We start from the raw sequence: 19602 nt of genomic DNA, 5'->3' as shown, positions 1-19602 counted from the left end.
ATTATTGAAAATTCGTATGTTCAAAATCACCCATTATGGTTGTTTCAACACTGAGTCCTGCAGAGCCATTCCCACCTGGAATGCTACACACGGGCTCAATTACCTCACACCACGATATTCACACAGAAACACGTACCTTACAACACAGACTGAAACTCCTATCAGAAGCATTTATTGCCAAAGAAACACTCTATGATGTGGTCACCCACACAGACCCAGATGTATGTGCACGCTCAGACACACACGCAAACTCGTGGGCACATTCAGTTGCACAGAGACACAACATAGCCATGCACACTGCCACAGTCACCAGAGGCACAGTCCCTCCCACACTCCTATACTTCCTACAAGAAGCCACCAGCTATAGCTAAGGTAACAGGAGGGTTGGCCCCAGAAGCTACTACTGTAAACTATGGGCTCCCTAGTCTCTCTGGGGTTCAGGGGTCAGCCTGACCCTTCTCTCTGGGAGTAGGGAGCAGCATTTTCACCATGCACAAGGTAGCTGTGCACAAGGCTCCTGAATGTCCCCAGAGGTGGAGGTGGCACCAACCACCTCCTCCCCGTTAAATTGGGCCCTAGAGAGGAAGGATAACAAGTCCCAGAGCCAAGCTACCTCCTGCCCCAGGGTGAAGTCTGGGTTAAAAGGGCTGCTGCCTCTGGAGAGAAGCTAAGGTGCTCCCAAGCCCCCAAGCCCCATAAGAGTGTCCAATCACTCCCTCCTCAGACTCTCCAGTGATGAGCTATACCTGGCCCCTGCTGCTGTTCCCTCCTGCGATTGGGGAAGCCACAGGTTACACCTGGGGGCAAAGGTCCAGGCTGTGAGTGTGCAGATCTGTCTTCGTATGTGTGACTGTGCATGAGTCATATGTGTGAGTATGAGAGTGTGTGGTGCTTGTGAGGCTGTGATTGTGCATTACCATCACTGCACGATAGTGTCATTGCAGGGGTTGGGAGGCAGTGCAGATGTGGACGTGCCCCTCTAGGGTGGCACATCTCTGTTGTGATCTATCATGAGACTACATGAGTGCAGCCATGTGTGTGAAGGTGTGAGACTGTGCACAGGACATGACTGTGTGGTCAGTGAGGGGTGGGGTGTGACTGGATGTGCATGGACGGGCACCTGGTAGAGTGCCCACAGAGTAGTGGTCGACGAAAGCATGAACGTACATGATGGTCGCAGTAGCTGTGCATGGTGCTGTGTACCTCCACGAACAGGAGTGTGTGAGTGATTGTCACCCTCCGGTCTCAGTGCTACTTTGTGATTGCATTTGTCCCTGTTTACGTGTATGATGTTCAAGGCCTTTGGAGTTTGCTTCTCGCTCACGTGGGTGTGAATGCACGTACTGGATCCATATTTCCGTATATGATTGATCGTGCCCACGTCTTTTCAGAGACCAGCTTGAGGCCGCACATGTCTGCACACCCACATGTGTGTGTAACTTCATACGAAAGTTTCTGCAAACAGCTCAATATATTTGAATGTTTATTGGGACCACTTTAGATACAAGTCAGAGCAGGTCGAGTTCCCAAAAGCAATTTTATAAACAGGCTTCTCCCTCCATCCTACCCAGTCACCCTGATCCTCTTCTCCTCTTGGAAGGTAGGACATGATTGGGAGTTATAGAAAAGATGCTGTTCCGGGAACTAAACCCAGAAGATTCTTCTTAACTAGTGGAAGAAAGAAAAGGAAGACAGTAGGGTATGGATGTCCCTCACTCGATTTTTTTATTTTTTTAATAGAGCACATGGAAAGAAATTAGGAGGTCATTCCCCTGGAGAGGTAGTCTCAGCATAGTCTTAAGCAACCCTGTGTCCTAAAATCCCTCTCCTTTCAAGACGACTTCTTACCCAGAGGTGAGAAAGAGGATGAGGGGGAGGGGAGTTAGGGAGAAACTGATAAAAGGGCCACAAAAAATGTTTAAATTGTGTAATGATAAAATAAAATAAAATTTTTAAAGTCTTCTTCTTAGAGAATTGTCCAAGATTTCTGCATTGAGATTCAGACAGGAAAAAAATGGAAACACTGAAACAAGTTGCCTCTATCCTTAAGAATTATGTCTCTGCACCCCAACAGATGTGTTGTGTCTGTCCACGCAAGTTTTTCACAGAGGGATGTTGTTTGCTTGGTGCTCAGTAAGTGTGATTTTATGAGGAATGTTTTCTGGGATTATGGAAAATCATCCAGATTGTTTTGTTTTTTGGGTTTTGGGATTTTTTTTTTTTTTTGCAAGTCTGAAAATATTATTCTTCCCTCATACTTAATTAATATTTTAGCTTAGTATAGAATTCTAAATTTGAAATCCTTTTTCTTCAAAATTTGAAGATATTGCTTGACTGTGTTCTGGCATCTACTGTTGATGATGAAACACTTGATGGCTGTCCGATTATCTGAATATCATTAGTTCATTGTACCCCATGCTCTTGGGAGGTATTGGGTTCTTCTCTTTACCCACGATGTTCTAAAATGTCATTATTTGTGTCTAGGTGTTGTGAGTTCATATTCATTTCAATATAACCATAAGTGATGTCCAGATTTGGAATTTTTTTCCTACTCTCTCTGCTCTTTTTTTTTTTTTTTTTTTGGTGGCTGGCCAGTACAGGGATGAAACCCTGGACCTTGGTGTTATCAGCACCATGCTCTACCCAACTATCTTTTCTTTCATTTTTTCCTCCTTCCCTGGTCTACATCCTGGGCAATATCTTTGGTTCTGTTTTTACTCAAAATCACCAAGTATCAAAGTCAGAAGTGGCCTTGAAGATCACCTAGTTCAATTCCCTTATTTTACAGATAGGGAATCTAAGGCCCAGAAATAAAAAAGTTTCAGGAGGTGAAATGACTTGCCCACAGTCACACCTGTGTGTACAGCCAGGACTATCTGATCCCAAACCCATGATTTTTCTAATGGCCAGGAAGCCTTGAGCAATGTAGCTGCTCGCCTTTTCCCTTAGATGTTGGGGAGATGACTCCTCAGTAGAAAAGAACCCCTGGTGTTCCAGGCAAATAACCAGCCAGCCACGGGTGCTGCCAACGAGTCTTCAGAGGGAGCCCCGTTTGTCCTACTGGGCCTGATGCCAAGTCCAGGACAGCAGCAGCTTCTCTTTGTGCTGTTCCTGGTCTCGCATGTGGTGGGCACACTTGGTAATGGACTCATTGTGGCTGCCATCAAGGCCAGTCCAGCCCTTCATGCACCCATGTACTTCCTGCTGGCCCACCTTTCCTTTGCTGACCTCTGCTTTGCCTCCATCGCTGTGCCCAAGATGCTGGCCAACTTGTTGGCCCACGACCACTCCATCTCCCTGGCTGTCTGCCTGACCCAAATGGACTTCTTCTTTGCCCTGGGTATAACTGATAGCTGTCTCCTGGCCACCAAGGCCTACGACAGCTACGTGGCCATCCAGCACCCCGTCCTCTATGCCACGAAGATGTCCTGGGCTGTGTGCACAGCTCTGGTGGGGGCAGCATGGCTGATGTCTCACGTCCACTCCCTCCTGCATATCCTGCTCATGGCCTGCCTGTCCTTCTGTGCCTCCCACCAAGTGCTCCACTTCTTCTGTGACCACCAGCCTCTCTTAAGGCTCTCATGCTCCAACACCCACCACATCCAGCTGCTGATCTTCACCAAGGGTGCCGCGGTGGTGGTCACTCCCTTCCTGCTCATTCTCGCCTCCTACGGGGCCATCACAGCTGCCACGCTCCGGCTGCCCTCAGCCTCTGGGAGGCTCCGGGCTGTGTCCATCTGTGGCTCCCACCTGGCCGTGGTGGGCCTTTTCTTTTTTTTTTTTTTTTTATAAAGATGACTGGTAAGGGGATCTTAACCCTTGACTTGGTGTTGTCAGCACCACGCTCCCCCAGTGAGCTAACCAGCCATCCCTATGTGGGATCTTTTTTTTTTTTATAAAGATGACTGGTAAGGGGATCTTAACCCTTGACTTGGTGTTGTCAGCACCACGCTCCCCCAGTGAGCTAACCAGCCATCCCTATGTGGGATCTTTTTTTTTTTTATAAAGATGACTGGTAAGGGGATCTTAACCCTTGACTTGGTGTTGTCAGCACCACGCTCCCCCAGTGAGCTAACCAGCCATCCCTATGTGGGATCCGAACCCTTGGCCTTGGTGTTATCAGCACCGCACTCTCCCGAGTGAGCCACAGGGCCGGCCCCCATGGTGGGCCTTTTCTACAGGACAGTCATCGCAGTCTACTTCTGGCCCACGTCCCATTATGAGGCAGAGCAGGGCCTGTGGCCAGTGTCACATACACCATAGTCACCCCCATGCTGAACCCCGTCATCTTACAGCCTTGGGAATCATGACGTGCAGGATTCACTCCAAGCCCTTTCCATTGGCCAAAGGGTCTCAGCTAGTGACTCGTGAGGCATGGACTCTGCCAGACACAGACCACATCACCCACAGCAACAACTCATGAATGCAATTATCTATTCTCTGCTATTTCCAAAAATCTTAATGCAGTAATAGCTATCATTTTTCTGAGTGCCTACCATGAAGCAGACCCTTGCCTGATCTTGCTTTATTCCCACAGCAACCAGGGAAGCAGATATTATGACCCAGTTTTACAGATGAGGAAACAGGCTCACAGACAATAAGTGACTTTACCAAGTTTACACAGTTCTGAGGGGGCAAAATCTGGGCCCTTTCTGCCACATTGCACCCTCTTCTAATGGCCAGTCCCAGGCACTTAGAAAGCATACTACCCTTTGCTCAGGAATTAGAGGGTTCTGGGAAGGTATGTGACCCCCAATACTTGCTTAGGACTTTATTTTCAGCTATATTACCATGTGTTCTCAAATAAATTGACTTCTTAACTGGGATGGGAATAAAAGTTCACAGACTCGTGTGTGAAGGGCTGACCCCTCCTAACAAACAGAGTCTGGCACATAGGAGGCACTTTGCACATCTGAGAAAAATAAATGATGGTATTTTTATGCCAACAGCATTTAGAAGCAGTCCATTTTTTCCTATTTTTTGTTCTTGTAGTTGTTCACTATGATACCACCTGTTCATTTACACCTGGCATTCTGTAGAAGCAGCATGATGTGGACACGCACAGTAATAAATAAATAAAATAAAATATAGCAAAGCTGAGAAGAAAGGGGGAGCACAGGCGTTAGAGGCAGATGGATATAAGTCTTTATCATATGCCGGCACTTCATTTACTTTTACCCACAAAAAGCTTGGGCATTCTTATTGCCACTTTATGAATGAGAAAACTGAGGCTCAAAGTTGTTGACCTAATCAGTATCAGAGCTAGAACAAGACTTAAATGCTACTTGGGTCATTTGGGTGCGTTTTAACTGTGACCCGAAGAATCCAGGCCCCAGGTTTCGGTGCCTCAATGGAAGAACTTGCAGGAAGAAGTCTCAGACGGGTGCACTGTCTCAAGTGAGGACATGTTTTGGCATCTAATAGGCCCTCACACTGTGCCCAAGCTTTTACCTAACAGGTTGTGAGGCACGAGCTTTTCTATCCCTGTTTCTCCAAGAAATATGCCCCCACTCCCCCATTCCCCAAAACCACCCCACTGCCACCCCCTCCTCCAGAGAACAGGAGAGCTGCAGTGATCGTAGACCCGGGTAATGCACAGGCCTTTCCAGATCCCACAGATGAGTCTGCCACTGCCTGGTCCCAGAACTGCTGTACTATGCCATTTAGATCAAAAGGGACCATAAAGTTCTTTGGATTGGTAGCATTAGTCAAAAACAAAAAAACAAACAAAGAAACAAAAACCTGTTTTACGCAGAAACACAATAAATAAAACAGTAGGGGGAGAAGCAGCACAGTGTAGATGAGGTGAGGGTCAAGGCCTGGAACCCACCTTTTCAGCTTCCCCAGTGCTTCTCCCTGCCCCCAATTTGAGGAGTCCCTGATCTAACCCAACCCTCTCATTGGATTAATTGGGAAACCGAGGCCCAGAGTGGTTAAGAAACCTGTCCAAGATCACAGAGTCTGTGCAGCCCTTGGGCTTCCTTGCTCCACCACCAGTGCCCATAGCTCGCCCTGCCTGATGCTTACACCGTCCTTTTATACTCCTTTCCTCCCACCCCATGCCCAGGTTGTCTATTCATGCTGCAATGACTGATCCTTGCTGCTCCAGCAGTAGCTCGTCCCCGCCCCACCACCCACTTCCTCCCTCTGCCTTCTCTGAAGCTTCAAAACCGCACTGGCTGTGATGCACATCGCCCATTCCACACCTGTGCTGTCAGCCTGCCCCATGGCACGGAGTCATCTGCTCACCATCAGAGACTGGCCTGAGTCGTCTCTGTACCCCCAGCACAGAGAGCGTGCCTGTGGGGTGCTGCTGCCTCGTCTGTCTTATGAACTCCTTCCAGGTAAGTTGTCTGCATCAGCAAGGGGAGGGGGACATGGTGGGGTCTGGCGGTTGCCAGTGCCCCCTTCTTCTGCACCATCAGTGCTCCCCCAGTCATCCTGCTCAGTGTCCACATCCCTGGAGGGATGGCTCACTCTCGCTGGCCCACACTGCCCACGTGGTAGCGTGGCCACCTTCTGCCTTTGGCCTTGACCACCAGCGTGCTACCTCAGCCTCAGCTTGGTCAGTGACTCCTACAGTATGACCACAACCAGCCTCACAAGCACTTTCAGGTCTCACAGTGGCTCGGGGCCAAATACCCATTTTGAATGTAGGGAAACTGAGGCTCAGAGAAGGAGGTTCGTCCTAGTTTGTCCCACCAGCCAACTTAACTCCCAGTTCTCCCGACTCTCGGTATTGTGCTCTTTCCACCACACCATAAACCACCCTTCAATTCGAGTTAACAAATATTCACCAGCCATCTGCCCTGTGCCAGTCCCTGGGCTGGAGGTTTGGTCTCCTTCCTTCCAGGCCCCCCATGAGGACAGGCAAGAGAAGGGGATGTGGGGAGCTGTGGAGCCCTGAGCCACCCTCCCACTCCACCCCAACTGGATCAGACCCCTCATTTTACTTCAGCTGGACCTAGAAGATGAACTGACCTGGAGACAAGAGGAAGACTCCTTCCCCTGTCCCCAGAAATGACAAAAGAGTTCATAAACCCACTGAAGAATTTTTCCCTGGATCTTTTTCACATGAAATATAAAGAGATCAATTTTTAACACCTTAAGCAAAACAAGTGTATACGAATGACAGATCCTCTTCCAAGCAGTCCCCTTGGAAGAGTTTATACTTATTCCCATGAGACTGCTTCAGCTTAAGGGACTTTGCAGCCCCTCACCAGAAGCCCTTTGAGCCACACGAGAAATCCACCTCTTCTCACTCACCCTATTCCCTGCGCTTCTCCTCAAATAACTTCTGATCATTTCAGAATCAACCCAGCAACCCCCCTCCCAGCATCAATATTTTCAACCAATCAGTTCATTCCAAATAACGTGTAGCACTATGAGCCACCCCACCCAGAAAAAAATAATTGCATTTCAAGAAAAGAATTTCAGAGCCTGCCTTTACAGCCTCATTTCTAATGTAATTTCTATGTGTTATAAAGGAAGGCAGACTTCGTCTCAAAGGTACAGCAATTGGACAGATTTCAGTAGTAAAAGAGGCTCAGATCATAAATGGTAAACTGATTACTCCCTCTAAGGGTACAGAGAAAATTTCTATAACCTAAGCCTTCTTTCATGCAAGGGCTTCCACAGGGAAAATGCAGCCATTAGAGATGCAAAATAAAAAAACATCAAGACTCATTCTCAATACAGAAATGACTGCTTTAAAATTCTAGAAATGGATCAATATTCCAGGAAGCCAATCAAGCAAGCAGCTCAGCTCACTCTGAACCACTGATGCTTCCTCTAACTCACCCTGTCCACATTGCTCCTGTCCTGTCTCCTCCACTCCCTTTATACTGACATACATGCCCTGTTTTATCTTTTTTTTCACTTGTGCTCCTACTTCCTCCCCTTTTGCTTTCTCCTCTCTCTCCTTTACTCTTACTTACTGGGTCCCAGTCCCAACACTAGGCACTAGGACGATAGACAAAGTCCTTGCCCTCCAAAGGAACTGAATAGACATTTTTCAAAGGAAGGCATACAAATGGCCAACGGGTACATGAAAAAATTCTCGACATCACTAGTCATCAGGGAAATGCAAACTCAAACCCCACTGAGATATCACCTCACCCCAGTTCAACCGGCTATAATCAAGAAGATGGTGAATAACAAATGCCGGCAAGGGTGTGGAGAGAAGGGAACACTCCTGCACTGTTGGTGGGACTGTAAGTTAGTCCAACCACTATGGAAAACAGTTGGAGGTTTCTCAAACAACTGCAGATAGAGCTACCAGAATGATCCAGCAATCCCACTTCTGGGTATATACCCAGAGGAATGGAAATCATCATGTCGAAGAGATACCTGCACTCCCACGTTCGTTGCTCTGTTTACAATAGCCAAGATATGGAACCAACCTAAATGTCCATCAATGGATGATTGCATAAGGAAACTGTGGTATATATACACCATGGAATACTACTCTGCCATAAAAAAGAATGAAATTCTCCCATTTGTAACAACATGGATGAGCCTGGAGAAACTTACGTTGGGTGAAATAAGCAAAGCACAGAGGGATAAATACTGCATGTGCTCACTCATAAGTGGGATCTAAGAGAGAAAGAAGGAAGGAAAGAAAGACCACAGAAGTGTGTTGGACTTGCAGAGGGAGAAAACATACCTAGGGATAAAAAGTGAAGTGGGGAAAGTGGGATGGGGAGGGAGGTCAGGGATAACGGGGGGATAATTGGGTGGGGGACACAGGGTATGATCACAATTTGTGGTAACGGGCATGCTGCCAGTATGGATCTGGCCATCACATCTCAGGCATGAGTGATGACAATTTGCTTTGTACCCCATGAATATTCATAACCAGTAAAAATAAATAAATTTTAAAAAACCAAAGTCCTTGCCCTCATGTGCATAACAGCAGTCTGGATGATGATCAAAGCCAGAAGAGAGGTGCAAAGTGCTATAGAAGCACCAAAAACGTAGCAAAAAATTGGGATTAGGAGGGAAGGGAGAGTTGAGAACTCATGGAGGAGTGTGGTAGATTACATCAGTGGCCCTGGTCCCTCACCCATCCCTGCATCCATGCCCTTGGCCACGTAATTTTGCCCTCCAACCAAGACCCTCTGGGCTCAGCCATGCAACTTGCTTTGACCAATATGTTATTAAGAGGCATGACACAGGCAGAGCTTGAAAATATTGGACTGGTTGTGTTTCTTTCATTGACATGAGAAGGACATGACCAGCTAGCCCACTGGTCCCGAGAGGAGGATGAGAGACACATGGAGCAGGGCTGCTCCAGCCAAGGTGACCAAGGCAGAGCCCCCAGCTGACCTGCAGATGTGACAGCAAGCCCAGCCAAGATCAGCCAAGCCCCAGCTGCCCTTCTGATACATGAGTGGTAATAAACGACTCATGTTTTAAGCCACTGAGTATAGGACAGTTTGTTACACTGTAACAATATTTTGCAGATCAAAAATATTTGGGGAAAAAATTCCAAAAAGTTCAAAAAAGCAAAACTTGAATTTGCCATGTGCCAAGTACTACATTGAATCCACACAAATGAAGTAAAGTGTAGGCGTTGTATTTGGTAGTACAAGTAATCTAGAGATGATTTAAAGTATATGGAAGGATGTACACAGGGTGTATGTGAATACTACACCATTAAGGGACTTGAGGATCTGGGGGTTTTGGTATCCCCAGGGGGTCCTAGACCCAATCACCCACAGATCCCGAGGGACCTCTAATAGCAAACTGACACAGCTCCCGTAACTATTTCTGATATTTGCTTTTTTCTTCATTGTCCTGGCCCCTTCAGTTTCCTGAGGACTGATCTATCAACAAATAGTTGCTTTCTATGGTTGCTTTTGGAGATTTATATTATTATTGTGAGTACATTTCTGCCCTCAAGCCTATGCCCATCTATCAAGGATTCATGTTTTTACATTGGACTGAGATCTCCTGGAAGGAAGGGCTCCCCCCTTTCAGATCCCAAAATCAAATTCATTTTCTCATCATAGAGACTCAGTGTCCTCTCTTGGTCGTCTTCTTTTTTTATTTTTATTTTTTTGACAGCTGGCCAGTGGGGATCTAAACCCTTGACCTTGGTATTATAACACTATGCTCTACCCACTGAGATAACCAGCCAGCTCCCTCTCTTGGCTGCCTTCTTTGGAGACTCTGCAATCACTCCCACACCCAGATTAACCTTGACCTTGGTATTATAACACTATGCTCTACCCACTGAGATAACCAGCCAGCTCCCTCTCTTGGCTGCCTTCTTTGGAGACTCTGCAATCACTCCCACACCCAGATTCAACCTACACTGGAATATTTTCAGCTCTTCTCTTGTGGGAGGGGAAATTGAAATTGACAAAGGCAGTGGTTGCTGGAAGGAAGAGATGAGCAAAACTAATGAAATAACCCTCTGTTTGGCAAGTAGCCAGACCTCACACATGCGCAGACACCATCACCCCACCCCTGCCTCTCTCCAAGGACCACAGGACAACTGGCAATTGGTGAAACCATGACCAAGACCATCACCACACACATCATGAAATCAAGTAACCACAGACCTCGGAAACCAGAATGACATGATAGGAAGTTAACTAAACATAGGTCAGATTTGGTGGTGTTGTCTTTGCATTCCTTGTACTATTTAATCCTCATAAAAATCCTGTGTGGTGCATATTAATTAACCCCATTTTACAGATGAGGAAATTGCAGCTCAGTGTGATAACTCACCCAAGGCTCCAAGCTAGAAAGAGGTGGAACTATTATCTGAGCACAGACCTGTCTCTGGGCAGAAATGAAGGTTAGTAAAAGCCTTTCCCTCATCCTATTCCTATTCTAGATCCACTTACGCCTCAGAATCACTTTGAATGCTTCTATAAAATGCATATTCTATCCATTACCCCCAAACTTTCAGAATCAGTGTATCTGGGTTGGGGGCTACAGCTGCATCTTGAATTAGCACCTTAAGTGATTTTGATGTAGGTGTTCTGCAAGCCACACTTAGAGAATTGCTGACCTAAATCGTGTAAAAGCCAGACAACTCAAGATTGCCAAAGGGGAGTTGGTCTTTGGAAAGACTGAGCTGGTTGCGAAGTTTTCAGAGGTGGCATGAAGGCCGTAAGAAATATATGACTCTGGAAAGGATGCCCAGCAAATTTTATCATGAACATTGGAATAAGAGGTTTCTGACATTCTTATCAACTCTCCTTTGAGATAGACTTGAGGTGTCATATACTCTCTTCTCTCTCAAATCCATAGAAATTACTAGGAACCTGCATCTTAGCTCAGATGGCTGTAACAAAATACCATAGACCGATTGGATTAAATAACAGACATTTATTCCTCACCATTCTGGAGATTGGGAAGTCCCAGATCAAGGCAGATATGGTTCTTCTTTCTCTTCAAATAAGGACATTAATCCCATTTTGGAGGCTCCACCCTCATGAACTCATCTAAGCCTAATCACCTCCCAAAGGCCTCACCTCCTAATGCTACCACACTGGGGGTTAGGGCTTCAACATAGGAATTTGGAGGGAACACAACATTCAATCTGTAACAACCAGCTCAGTCTTGTCTACATTAGCCCAGGGTGCTCAGGGGGTCACAGCATGTAAGGGTTAGGGTTCTAGTCCTCTGGCCCTTCCCTGGTGCTCCCCCAGCCCTTTCTGTCCTTCTGGCAGGGTGTTTGTCACCTTTTCTCAGCAGTGCCTGTTTTTGTGGCTCTTCCTCTCTCCTCCTCCTCCTACCCACCCAACACACACACCAGAGTGACCAGAGTGAAAATTTCTTTGGGGAAGAGAGTGTGTCTGATTTTTTTTGTGTGTGTGTCTTTTTTTCGTGACCGGCAATGGGATCGCAACCCTCGGTGTTGCGCCCGCACCTCGCTCAGCCAGTGAGCCGCCGGTCTGTATGTGGGATCCGAACCCTCGGCGGGAGGGCCGCTGCGCTCCCAAGCGGTGCACTGTAGCAGTGCGCCACCGGGCCGGCCCGAGTGTGTCTGATTTTTCTTTCACCTCCAGATACGAAGCACAGGACATGGCCCAGTGTGGACGATTCGGAAATGTGTGTTGAAATTAGGAAATGGGCTAAGGACTGGGTTGGTTGCAGATGCTCTCAGGCAGATAAAGAATGTTTGGTGTAATAAGATAATGACAGAGACCTGAGGTCTTTAGAGTAGAGGGAGAGCTGCATGGAAAACAAGGCTGCAAACCGCAAGAGTCGTGTTTCTTGATCACCAGTTGTGTCCATCAGCTCAGGCTGCCATAAAAAAATACCACAGACTGGGTGGCTCAACTACAGAGATCCATCTTCTCACAGTTCTGGAGGCTAGAGGTCCAAGATCAAGTGCCATCAGGGTTGGCTCCTGGTGAGGGCTCCCTTCCTGGCTTGTAGATGGCAGCCTTCTTGCTGTGTCCTTATGTGGTCTCTTCTCTGTGAGCACTGGGAGAGAGCTCAGCTGTGTCTCTCTCTTCTTATAAGGACACCAGTCCTATTGATAAGGCCCCTCCCTGATGGCCTCATTTAACCTTAATTACCTCCTTAATGGGACTATCTCCAAAAATAATCACATTGGGGGTTAAGGTTTGAACATATGAATGGGGATGGACGGTAGGGGAGGACACGCCAATCAGTCCACAGCACCAACTATGGGGCAGCTGCCCCCCCACCGCCTTCCAACAGCCTTTTTGGGTAAACATTATTATTGCCTGTTCATAGATAAGGCTGCCAAGGCAGTAGTAAGATCCTGAGTTCCGAGCTCAGAGTTCTTCAGTTTAAGTCCTGACTTCACTCTTTACTAACTGGTTGACCTTGGGCAAATTGCTTAACTAAAAAATGAGGATAATAACATTGTTCTGGAGATGTTGTGAGAATTAGCTAAGAAAATACATATAAAGTGCTTAGAACAATGACCTGGCATAGAGTAAGTCCCAATACATTTTGGTCATTCTCACTGTTGCAGGTTGGGGAGACAGAGACAGTCAGTCATTGGGGATAAGTGATGGGACTGGGCTTTGAAACAAAGATGATGCCCTTCACCAGGTCCCCCCAGTCACCCACGTCACAGCATCCTGGGGCTGCTGGGCGCCCACTGCCCTCTTCTCTTCCTCTGCTTGCCTTTCTCTCCCCTTAGCTGACCACGATCTGAAGGTTAAATGTATGCATGTTGTATTCATCAAACAACATTTTGTTTTCTGTTTCCCATTATTTAAAGTATGGGGATTTAATACTTTCTTGTTCTCATTTCAAAAAAACAAATTCTCTAAAATTACTCATAGGTGGTTCTACATATCACACTCAGGCCCCAAATCTGCTGTCTGTGGCCCCTCTTCAAACAGCAGCTGAACGACTCATTCCTTCTCCTCTTCTGCCATCCTGTGGCCGCATCAGGTTCTAACCACCTGATCTTGTTACCTGGTACACTTCCGATAAAAGGTAAGTAACATGTATGGAAAAGCGATGTAACAGAGAGCCTTCTGACCTGCTGTGGCCAATTCCATCCCACTCGTGTTGCCTCGGGATTTCCCACCTAAGCAGCATCCATTCACTTACACCATCTCAGATCAGAGATGAAAGGATACGGTCCACCCCTTAGGACTTCACAGTGTGGTGTGTAAACACATACTTACAATTCAACTATGGCAGTCACGCATGCTGAAGATGGAGTTTTCCTATAGGAAAGAGAGGCAGAACCATTCAAATCACCAGGACTTTTGCATCTCATACTTAGGGAAAACATTAAATGTTTCGTTAAATTAAATTTAAAAGATAGCATGATGAAACAGTGGATCATTTATTGAGACATTTCTACGTGTTAAGCAAAGCGCTAAGTGCTTTACCAATATTAACTCATTGACCTCTCAACCCTACTACTGTCATCCCCCCTGGACAGGTGGGATAACGAAGGCACAGCTAGTACTGGCTGGATCCAGGCTTTGAGCCCTCAGAACTTTTCTTAACCAATGTCCCCATAACCTTCAGGAACACATGTAAGAGTATCACCACATATCTCTGAAAAGACAGCAAAGACTTATTAAGGATACAGGGAATATGGGAGATTTGAGGTGAGTTTTGAAGGATAAATAAGGTTTTCTCACGTTGTCAAAGGGGGATTTGGTGTCTTAAAGCATTTTTTTAATAAGTGGGATCAGGGTTGTGTAGAGGATGGATAGTAAAAAAAAAAAAAAAAAAAACAAGTATGTTTGCTGTATGCCACACCATGCTAAGAACTTTAGTCCTTTGACCCCTGCCAGCCACCCTATGAGATATTTACTGTGATTGCCCTCATTTGCAAGACCAAAGATAAGAGGCACTAAGAAATTTACCCACAGTCATTCGCACAATCAAAAATAAACGTGGGGGGTGGAGGGAATAGATGGGAGTGAGACTTCTCTGAGAATACATTTTTATGTTGTGTTAGCTTTTAAAGTAGGTAAATGTTTCATATGCTCAAAAAAGTTAAAAAGAATTTATAAAGGCAAACCCTAAAATTGAATCACACAGAAACAAATGAATCTACTTCTAAAGCAAATTAACAGCATAACCACACAGAAAAAAATTAATTCGAATGATTTTTTAATTCAACACTCTGTACATCCTTAGCAGGATACACTCTAAGGACAAAAATAATAACTACAAAGAAATCTTGAAATTTTTACTTAGAATTGTTATTGCTAGTGGCATAGGCACAATTATGAAACTATTATTGCGTGGTATATGCTGGTAAAATTTAGTGAAAATACAGATGTTGGAAATTGAGTTTCCATTCAAAGTATCAGCATGAAGTCATGATTTTTAAAAATGAGGATTTTCCAACTCAGTCCACGGAGATGGCCTAGAAGCAATGATACTCCAGTATCAATGAGCAAACCTTATGCCCAGATTTTAGTTCTAAATATTATTTTCCACCAAAAGGAACCGAACCTCCTTGGAAAATAACTAATTTCAAGTCATACAGGGAAAGCACCATGTGGTTCTGGAACACCTTATGCCAGAAAAGAAAGAAAGCACTAAATGACTAATGGATCACCTCTAAAGTATACAGGAGCCGGCTTGAAAAGGCTACCACTGCCCAAAATCACCACAAAAAACGAGGGTAATAGACATTCAAATTTTTTTATGTTTATTTACTTATTTAGTTTATCAATATACAATGTAGTTGATTTTCTTGGCCCTTTACGAATTTTTTTAAATCTATAAATCTATAGGAATACTCAGAGAAAAAAAGGGAGACAGAAAGGAGGAACTTTCCTTTGCAGAAGACTGCCAGGTAATAAACATGAAAGGAGTGATATAATTAGAAAATCACTTTTTTGCATACCTCAGTGTAATAATTTGGTTTCAGCAAGGATTATCAATGGATGCCAAAATTATTAGGTGAAAAGTTGTTGGAAGAAAAGAATATTCGCACAGTCTCAAAGTATCACATCACAGATCACATCAAAGACTACTTGCAAAAGGAAAGATAATTTTACCATATAGAGATGTGGCATTCACCACCTTACCAAGTGATTAAACTTAGCATCAGCCCAGCTGACATCAGGTTCCCCCTGACTTGATGCAGTAAGAACTACATATCATCTCTGGTTGTATTATTGCCAAAAATGAGGAAATAATCTGAGAAATTGCAACGTGGAGCATTCTATAAGACATTTGGCCTAGACTCTTTAAAAAGACACAGCAGAAACATGAGCAGTCATGCAGGCGGGCATGATAGACCTGGGCACTGATCTAGCCCTTCCTCACACCCAGACTCCAGTCCAGCCAAAGCCTCCTGAATGAATGAATGAATGAATGAATGAATGAATGAATGAATGAATGAATGAATGATAAAAAGCCAATGATATGAAAAACCAGAACAAAGGCAAGGGGACTGCTCTAGCTTAAAAGAGACTTAAGTGTTAAAAATGTAATGTGTGTGAATCTTGACTGGATCCTGGATTTTTGAAAAAGCTTATTAAAGAAATTTTGGCAATAAGTAGGGAAAATTGAATATGACCTGTATTGGGTTTTTCTTTTCTTTTGTTTTTCTTTTTCTTTTTCTTTTCAGAACATTCCACCCACCACTTTTGATTCCATGTTGAACTTGTAAATTCATTAACAAAGACTTTCTGCAAAATTCAATTTTCAACATCTTTGTGTATTTTCTTTTATTGAAACATAATTGATTATACATATTTGTGGGGTACACAGTTGAGTATCAATACCTCTGTACAATGTGTGATGATCAAGTCAGGATAATTAGCATATTCATCATTAGAAAACAATCATTTCTTTGTGTTGAGGACATTCAATCTCCTCTCTCCTAGTCATTGGATAACATGCAGAAAATTATTGTTTATTATAGGTACCTAGCTTGCCTGTACATCAGTATAACTAATTTTCCTAACTACCTGTTTTGTGTCCATTAACCCATTTATTGGTATCCTCCCCGCCCCCTGTTTTCCCACCTCTAGAAACCAGTTTTGTTCTCTCCTTCTGAAAGTTCAATGTATTATTATGATTGTTGTTCCTTTCTTTCTTTCTTTCTTTTATTTATTTGTTTATTTTTTAGCTCCAAGTTATGAGTGAGGACGTGTGGTATTTCTCTCTGTGTGCCTGGCTTATTACACTTAATATAATTTTCTCCAAGCTCATCCATGCTGCTGCAAATGACAGAATTTCATTCTTTTTTGTGGCTGAGTAGTATTCCATTGTGTAGATATAACACAATTTCCTTACGCAGTCATTTGTTGATGGACATTTAGGTTGGTTCCAACTCTAGGCTATTGTAAATAGAGCTGCTGTAAACATGGGAGGACACATATCCCTTTGACATGATGATTTGCATTTGTTTGGAGTATTTGCCCAGTAGAGGGATTGATGGACTGTATGGTAGTTCTGCCTGTAGTTGTTTGAGGAATCTCCATACTGTTTTCCATAATGGCCGTACTAATGTATGGTCCTACAAACAGTGTTAGAAGCGTTCCCCTTTCTCCAGATCCTCCCCAGCATTTGTTACTCTCTGTCTTTTTGATAACAGCCAGTCTAACTAGGGTGAGATGGTATCTCAATGTAGTTTTGATTTGCATTTCCCTAATGATTACTGTGAGCATTTTTTCATGTACCTGCTGGCCATTTGTATGTCTTCTTTTGAGAAGTGTCTATTCAGCCCCTTTGCCCAGTGTTTAATCAGATTATTTTTTTAATCTTAAATTGTTTTGAGTTCCTTGAATATTATGGATATTAATCCCTGTTGGAAACATAGTTTGTAAATATTTTCTCTCATTCTGTAGGTGGTCTTTAAACTATGTTCATTGTTTCCTTTACTGTGCAAGAGCTCTTTGGTTTAATATAATCCCATTTGTTTACTTTTCCTTTTGTTCCCTGTGATTTTTAGTTCTTATTCATAAAGTCTTTGCCCAGTCCTACATCCTGAAGTGTTTCCCCTGTGTTTTCTTCTGGGAGTTTTATAATTAGTTTCAGGGCTTATATTTCAGTCTTTAATCCATTTTGAGTTGATTTTGGTATATAGTGAGATGTATGGGTTGATTTTGGTATATAGTGAGATGTATGGGTATCGTTTCATTCTTCTATACATGGATATCCAGTTTTCCATTTATTGAAGAGGCTGTCCTTTCACCAATGTATGCTCTTGGCATCTTTGTTGAAGATCAGTTGGCTGTATGTACATGGGTTGATATCTGGGTCCTCTATTCTGTTCCATTGGTCCATGTGTCTGTTTTTATGCCAGTAACATGTTATTTTGGCTACTATAGCTTTGTAGTATAATTTGCAGTCAGGTAGTGTAATGTCTCCAGCTTTATGGTTTCTGCTCAGGATCATTTTAGTTATTCAGGGTCTTTTATCATTTAATATGAATGTTAGCATTGTTTTTTCTATTTCTGTAAAGAATGTGATCAGTATTTTAATAGGGATTGCATTTAAAAGGGATTGAATCTGTAGATTGCTTTGGGTAGTATGGACATTTTCACAGAATTAATTCTTCCAATCTATGAACATGGAATGTCTTTCCATATTTTGATGTCCTCTTTAATTTCTTTCATCAGTGTTTTGGAGTTCTCATTGTAGAGTGTATTAGTCCGTTTCTGTTACTTATAACAAAATACCTGGAACTGGGTAATTTACAAGGAAATAAAATTTATTGCTCACAGTTTTGGAGGCTGCGAAGTCCAAAGTCCAGGCAACACATCTGATGAAGGTCTTGGTGGTGGTGACAGTGATGCAGGGGTCTCACATGGCAGAATGGTAGAGGAGAGAGAGACTCTCAAGTTCCCTCCTTTTAAAGCCCTCAGAACCACGCCCATGACCACAATTATTAATCCACTTACTAAGGGCATGATCCTCACAATCTAATCACCTCTTCAAGGTCCTGCTCCTCGATTACCATAATAGTATTTCCACCCTCCTAACTGTCACAGTGGGGGTTAAGTTTCTAATACATGGACTTTGGGGACACAATTCAATCCAAGACATAGAGGTCTTTCACTTCCTTGGTTAAAGTAATTCCTAGGTTTTCGGTTTTGGGGTTTTTTTTATAGCTATTATAAATGAGCTCGCTTTCTTGATTTCTTTTTATATGCCTTCATTGTTGATGTATAAGAATGCTACTGATTTTTGTATATTGATTTTGTATCCTGCAACTTTAATGCATTTGTTTATCAGCTCTATGAGTTTTTTGATGGAGTCTTTAGGTTTATCTATATATAGGATCATATCATCTGCAAGCAGGTACAATTTGACTTTATCTTTTCCAATTTGAATGCCCTTTGTTTCTTTCTCTTATCTGATTGCTCTGACTAGTACTTCCAAAGCTATGCTAAAGTGAGCATCCTTGTCTTGTTGTAGTCTTAAAGGAAAACTGTTAGCTTTTCCCCATTAAGGATGATGGTGGTAGTGGATTTGTCATATATGGCTTTTATTGTGTTGAGATATTTTACTTCTATACCTAATTTGTTGAGTCTTTATCAAGAAGCAATGTTGAATTTTGCCAAATGCTTTTTCTGCATCTATTGAGATGATCATATGGTTTTTGTCCTTGATTTTGCTGTTGTGGTGTATCACATTAATGATTTGTATATGTTGAACCATCCTTGCATCCCTGGAATGAATCCCCCTTGATCATGGTGTTTAATCTTTTTGATGTGCTGTTGAACTCTGTTTGCTAGAATTTTGTTGAGAATTTTTGCTTCTGTGTTCATCAAGGATATTGACCTGTAGTTTTCTTTTTTTGTTGTATCTTCACCTGACTCTTGGTATCAGGATGGTGTTGGCCTCATAGAATGAGTTTGGGAAAGTGGCCTCTGTTTCAACTTTTTGGAATAGTTTGAAAATGATTGGTATTAATTCTTTAAAAGTTTGGTAGAATTTAGCAGTGAAGCCATCCATTCCTGGGCATTTCTTTGTTGGGAGACTGCTGATTACTGCTTCAATCTCATTGCTTTATTGATCTGTTCAAGTGTTCTTTTTCTTTTTGGTTCAGTCTTGGTAGTTTGTATGTGTCTAGAAATTTTTCCATTTCCTCCAGATTTTCAAATTTTTTTGTGTATAGTTGTTCATAATACTCTCTAATGATTCTTTGTATTTCAGTGGTATCAG

At 43.5% G+C, this 19602-nt stretch overlaps 1 protein-coding gene across 1 annotated transcript; it reads left to right on the top strand.

Moving 5' to 3' along the window:
• Positions 1–1167: 1167 nt before the first annotated feature.
• On the top strand, positions 1168–4371 carry LOC103599106 (olfactory receptor 1K1). Its single transcript, XM_008583199.1, is given in 5 exon segments — positions 1168–1221; positions 2998–3759; positions 4141–4228; positions 4231–4289; positions 4291–4371. Coding segments are annotated over 5 exon segments (1044 nt in total).
• The last annotated feature ends 15231 nt before the right edge of the window (positions 4372–19602 follow it).

The sequence above is a fragment of the Galeopterus variegatus genome, unplaced genomic scaffold (assembly GCF_000696425.1).
Source record: "Galeopterus variegatus unplaced genomic scaffold, G_variegatus-3.0.2 Scaffold2849, whole genome shotgun sequence".
Lineage (NCBI taxonomy): Eukaryota > Metazoa > Chordata > Mammalia > Dermoptera > Cynocephalidae > Galeopterus > Galeopterus variegatus.
Note: the sequence above shows the minus strand (reverse complement) of the source record. Positions and strands in the feature narration are given on the sequence as shown.